The 6,081-nt window shown below is 47.5% G+C and overlaps 1 protein-coding gene across 2 annotated transcripts in view; it reads left to right on the forward strand.

The window, feature by feature from the left end:
- The window catches only part of Tm7sf3 (transmembrane 7 superfamily member 3), a 34,232-nt gene extending 29,541 nt beyond the window's left edge, over nt 1-4,691 (forward strand). Inside the window, exons 11-13 of one of the 2 annotated variants that reach the window (XM_057792111.1) lie at nt 269-431; nt 2,501-2,771; nt 4,066-4,691. In XM_057792111.1, coding sequence (XP_057648094.1) covers nt 269-431; nt 2,501-2,763 — 426 coding nt within the window. In that variant the 3' untranslated portion in view covers nt 2,764-2,771; nt 4,066-4,691. The other variant, XM_057792102.1, reaches the window with a different exon arrangement.
- The last annotated feature ends 1,390 nt before the right edge of the window (nt 4,692-6,081 follow it).

Here is a 6,081-nt window from a genome sequence, read left to right on the forward strand (position 1 = left end):
CAAGCGCTCTGAACCCCAGTCAGCCCTATTTTGATGGTCCAGACAGTGTGGTCAGAATCTACTATGGTGGGTAGGAGGAGCCAGGAAGAGCTAGGGGACAGGAAAGAAAATGATAAAAATATACTGTCTGAAATTCTCAAATTCCATTATGGAGATCAAATGTGGTTTTTACCTTGCTTTTTCACTAGCCCTTGTGATTGCTAAGATGTGGGTGAGAGCTGAGGCTGGCCTTGCTGGGTGGGTGATGACTGTCTCTCTTCTTCTGCAGCTGAATATCCTGGCTTGTGGAGTCCTGGGCTCCTACTCCGTGGTGTTGGCTGTTGACAGTTACACGTTCACCAGCCTCTCCTACATCACCCTGAACGTCCTCAGGAGGGCGCTCAACACAGCTTTCCGAGGGGCTCTCCTCAGAGCGCCTTTCCAGACTAATGGTAAGTCTCTTCAGTCCAGAAATCACAGTGATGTTCAAGTGTGCTGGCTAGCCCAGCCTACCGGGAGCACGCAGGCTTTGCCTGGGGCTGGGGAGCACGCAGGCATCGCCTGGGGCTGGAGGAGGAAACACGGTACAGATGCCACGAGTGTGCTCTGCCAATAAGCGAGGATTCAAGTGTCTCCTAAGCCTCTAAGCAGACCTTGTTAGTAGGCTCCCCTGTCCATTCTCAGATCGGGAAGCTGTTTGACACCCATGGGTGGGGGCAGATGAGGAATGAATGAGGATGGTACCCTAATTTAATTTAGAACGTATTCCTTTGTTTCCTTATTGATGATTCGGTTAATTTTTAATCAGTGATAATGTAGTTGCCTTAATTAGAATATTTTTGTTCATTACCAATCTTCCATCTTAATTTGTCTTTGAGACAGGGTCTTACTCTGTAGCCAAGGCTAGCCTCAAACTCACAGTGATCATCCTGCCTCAAGCCTTACAGAGAGAGCAGGTGTGAACCCCAACACACGGTGGCCTTTGTTAACCTTCCAAAGGAAATAAATGAGCACCGCATTTACAGAGTTTTCAGACTTTGTTGATTTCAGAAAAAGTCAGAGTGCAAAAGAGCGCATCTTATAGTCTTAGGCACAGCACAGCCAGGGCTGTGGAGAGTTTTAGGGCTGATCTTTGCCGCTGTTTAGCGACAGTCCAGATCTACCCCTTGGGGTGAGAGGTCAGAAGTGGGACCATATGTTCAAAGGATTCTCTCCCTAGGGTGGAGGTGTCTACCCCTGTCCTAAAGTTTCTGCCGCACGATCCATCCCACCAGAGTTCTGCGTGGAGAAACACGGCATAATTACAGAGCCTGGGCAGGAATTTCAAGAGCTTGTGTGACCCCAAGGCAGCCACATCGGAAAGTCTGTACCCAGCACAAGTGATGTAATTCCCATCGCCACATCTTTGCTGGGTGCTCAGTGGAATCTGGGGTATCACCTCATGCCATCCTTTGTTCCCTGTGTGTGAGCAGGCCACCCCCCTGGGAATGGACTGGTTTATATGGAGAGTTACTAGGGCAGCCACGCCTGTGGGTACTGCATGTCCATGTAAGGTTGGAGCTCCAAAGAGCTCCACGGCCGACTTTTCACTCCCTGCTTCAACTGTCTGGATGCTGTATGAGACCCTACTTTGAAAACAAGTCCAGGGTATCTCCTCACGCCTTGGCTTGTAAGTGCAGAAATACATGTTTGGATACAAGTCCAACATGGGAAAGAAGACATGGATTTAGTCCGTGAAGGGTAGTGCTGTCTCACACTAAACATTACACAGTTCAGAGCCATGTGTGGTGGTACACACAGCACTCCCAGCACTCAGGAACTGAGGCAGGAGGATTGCCATGAATTTGAGGCTAGCACAGGCTCATAGTGAGTTCCAAGTCAGGCTACAGAAGTAAGATCCCATCTGAAACAAAAGGAACAGAAGGGGTGAGGGAGGAAAAAGGGACAAGAAAGGGAAAGAGAACGAGAACCAAGGGCTGCAGAGGCGGCCCAGTGGGTACTGTGCTTGCTCCACATCGTGGGACCTGAGTTGAGATCCTTGGAACCCATGGGAAAAGCCAAGCATGACAGTGGGTGGGACTTGCTCTTGGGTCATATTCAATGGGAGAGGCTGTCCAAACAGGGGGTGAGCGATATAGAAAGACACCGGCTGCCTGCTCAGGCCTCCACACACATGAATCTGCATACACTGCACATATACAAGGTTTTTTGCTTTGTTTTGTTTTTTTGAGGCAGTTTCTTTGTGTAGCCTTGGCTGTCCTGGAACTCACAGAGATCCCCCTGCCTCTGCCTCCCAAGTGCTAGGATTAGAGTTGTGGGCCACCACCGCCCGGCTATACTTTTTTTTTTAAATAAAAATATCTGGATTTGGTGGCTCATGTCGGTAATCTTGGTGTTCAGGAGGGTAAGACAGGAGGATTTCCCAAGTTTAAGTACAGCCTAAGCTTTAGAGACTTTGTCTCAAAAACAAAACAATTCGCAACAGAAAACCCACAAGTACAAAGGTACTTTTTTCCTCTAGACTTCATCGTCCTGGCTGTGTGGGGGATGCTGGCCGTCAGTGGGATCACACTGCAGATTCGAAGAGAAAGGGGACAGCCGCCTTTCCCGCCCCACCCCTACAAGCTGTGGAAGCAAGAGCGGGAACGCAGGGTGACCAACATTCTGGACCCCAGTCACCACATCCCTCCGCTGAGAGAGAGGCTGTATGGCCAATTCGCTCACATCAAGGAGTTCTTTCAGAGGGAGCAGCAGGCTGGAGAGCGGACGCCCCTGCTCCTGTAGAAGGCTTGGTCAGTGTGCCTTCCAGACCCGCCAGGCTGCCCCAGGTCCAGTGTGGGGTCAGCTACAGTCAGTGATGGGCAATGGCCCTGTTGATGTACAGTAGTAGAGTCAGGATTATAGGTGACGATGAGAAGTCACCAAACGGCTGGGTGTAGATACTCATTTCCCACAATCTTTGGAAGTTACCTTTGGTTTATGAATATGATTGATGTGTTTTATAAACTACACCAAAAAATAAAAATGTCGGTTCTCCTTTAAGCCCTGTTTTCTCTCACAGATTCTTGAGCAGTTTTGACTCAGTGTGGACCGTGGAGGTGAAGGCTGGCAGTGGGTAGTTACTTGCTTTGTGTGTAGAAACCTTTAGGGATTTCATTCTGGGCCCCTGACTGTTAAGATTAAGGGAAAAGTAACTCCCCCTTTTCACTGAAAGCAGTCTGATTACGTGGCTGCATCTCATATTTTAAATCAGGAACCCTTCATTTCTTTCAGTATTTAAACACATTATTTTAAAAACAGTGGCAAACTATCCTAAAATGTATCAACATAAATTCCTTGTTTTGCCTCTTAGACTTGAAGTGGTAATTTATATAACTAAGTTATTTCTGTAATTGAAATAGCTCAGTTTATTAAAGGTAATAGAGCTTTTATATGGATAAGTTATTTATAGCCCAAATGAAGGCCTGTTTTTGTTTGGGGGCCATTTAAAGCAGTGTTGCCTGCTGACCTTTCTCTTGAATTGCTTAGATGAGTGGACCATCTGTCAGGACAAGCTGGTTACTTTGTAGTGTCACCACCATGAAACTTTTACTTCCTAGTGCTGTGGGACAGCTGCATTAGCACCCTGTGAAGCTGTTGCTGATCCCCGATTGTTATCCAGCTCCTGTGCTCTGAAGCTCAGAGGGAATCAGCTAGAATGGATGCACTCAGGAGCTGCTCCTGAGGGCTGCACACCTCCCTCAGGATGGGGTTGTGGGCTGGGAGCTGGCTCCCCTGACATAGTGACAGAGTGACAGTGTGGTGCTCGTTAGTGAGGTAGCCACTGCTTTCCTGATGCTGCATTTAGTCTCTTCCCGGTACAGTCAGTTACGGAAATTTCAGATAATGGGAGCAGTCTTTAGTTTGGGTTTTGAAAACATGTTTTGAAGATAAAACATAATGAAAAAAATTATAAAATGAACCACTTTTGTTTAAAAAGAATTCATATTCTGTTATTATTGTCTGGCTTCAGCAGACAATATTATTATTTTTTTTTTTTTGAAGAAAAAATAGCCTATAGTCGTCTCTCTCACATGCCTGTTGCAGTTGCGAGAATGTCGGAGAGATCCTGTCTGTCGGAGAGATCCTGTCTGTCGGAGAGATCCTGTCTGCCGGAGAGAGATCCTGTCTGCCGGAGAGAGATCCTGTCTGTCGGAGAGAGATCCTGTCTGTCGGAGAGAGATCCTGTCTGCCGGAGAGATCCTGTCTGTCGGAGAGATCCTGTCTGCCGGAGAGAGATCCTGTCTGTCGGAGAGATCCTGTCTGTCGGAGAGAGATCCTGTCTGTCGGAGAGAGATCCTGTCTGTCGGAGAGAGATCCTGTCTGTCGGAGAGAGATCCTGTCTGTCGGAGAGAGATCCTGTCTGTCGGAGAGAGATCCTGTCTGTCGGAGAGAGATCCTGTCTGTCGGAGAGATCCTGTCTGTCGGAGAGAGATCCTGTCTGTCGGAGAGAGATCCTGTCTGTCGGAGAGAGATCCTGTCTGTCGGAGAGAGATCCTGTCTGTCGGAGAGATCCTGTCTGTCGGAGAGATCCTGTCTGTCGGACACACGGCCAGTCAGAGCTGTAAAGGGGAATAGGCTTTCTTGGAGGGAGAACACAAGCCATTTTTAAATTTTCATGACTTTTAACCACCTGTATAATATTTGTAATAAATACCTATTTTGAAAAAACCACTTAAGGCCTTCCTATTGTGACGTCTCTAGTTTATACTGGTCAAGTCTGTGCTTACGAACAAAACTATCTAATCTGGAAAATGGGTTTTAGAAACTCAGCTTAAGATTGATAGGAAGTGAAGAAAATCCAGGATGTTTTAGTTTACATACATACACACACACACACACACACACACACACACACACACACACACACACACATATATATATATAAATTTACTTTTAAAATTCTTAATGGTTTATTTTTATGTATATTGGTGTTTTGCCTGCTTATGTCTGTGTGAGGGTGTCAGACCCTGGAACTGGAGCTATAGACACTTGTGAGCTGTTATGTGGGTGCTACGAACTGAACCTGGATCCTCTGGAAGAGCAGCCAGTGTTCTCAGAAGCTGAGCCATCTCTCCAGCCTCTAAGTTTCTTTAACTTTTGAGACAGGATCTCAGGTGGCCCACACTGGCCTTGAGCTCTCTATGTGGCTGAGGACAGCCGAGCTGTTTGAGCCCAGCATGGCCTACGGCAGTGAAGGCCACGGTCAGCTCCAGATCTCACAGGCTGGTTTGCGTGGGGTCTGACAGCAGGCATTATCAGAAACCCTTCTAGAGCAAGCTGGTAGCTGAGAAACTTGGGATAACACTGAACAAGCAGTTGGCCAGATTCCTGGTGGAGTGTGAGTGGGAGCTGACAAGACCTTCTGTTTTAGCAGCTCCACACAAAGTACCAAGTCTGGGGTCGTCCTCTGTAGGGAGCCTGGGTCCCAAGCAGCTTCTCTCAGTCTTACGGCCCAAGCTCCTTGAGAAGAACGGCCTGCTTTCAGGATTAGTAATTCTATTGTGAGTACAGGGTTAACTGCTGGCACTTGATGAAGACTTCCGTTGTTTGAGGAAGTGGCTAGTTGGTTGATTTTGCTGGAATGGAAAAAGAACGCAAGGCTGAGGTTGCATGTTATCATCCACTCCTCTGTGGCTGGGACAAGGCTAGCAGCTATGTTCTGAGTGTACAGCCAGCAGGATCTGCTAACAAATTCAATGTAAGACATAAGAAGACTATGGTCTAAGGTGCCACCATCTTTGTACCCTTGCAAGGATGGGGAAGACTACAGAGGTTTAGGGACAAAGAGTTTGGCTTTGGGCAGTGTAGTCTCACATGTCTCTAGGGGTTAGTGTGCAGGTTGTGACAGCTCCGGGCAGAGCTGTGTCTGAGAGTCCCAGGGAATTAAAATACTCCATAGGTTAGATTGGGGAGACCGTGGAAGAATTGAGAGGAGTTATAGCACCACACAGGAATAAGGTATTCGCATAGGTGAACACACATACACATGCACACAAGCATACATGCACGCACACACACCCTTTTTATCTCTCATGTACTAGCACGAACGGTCTCCCGCAC

This window comes from Chionomys nivalis, chromosome 1 (genome assembly GCF_950005125.1).
Source record: "Chionomys nivalis chromosome 1, mChiNiv1.1, whole genome shotgun sequence".
Classification (NCBI taxonomy): Eukaryota; Metazoa; Chordata; class Mammalia; order Rodentia; family Cricetidae; genus Chionomys; species Chionomys nivalis.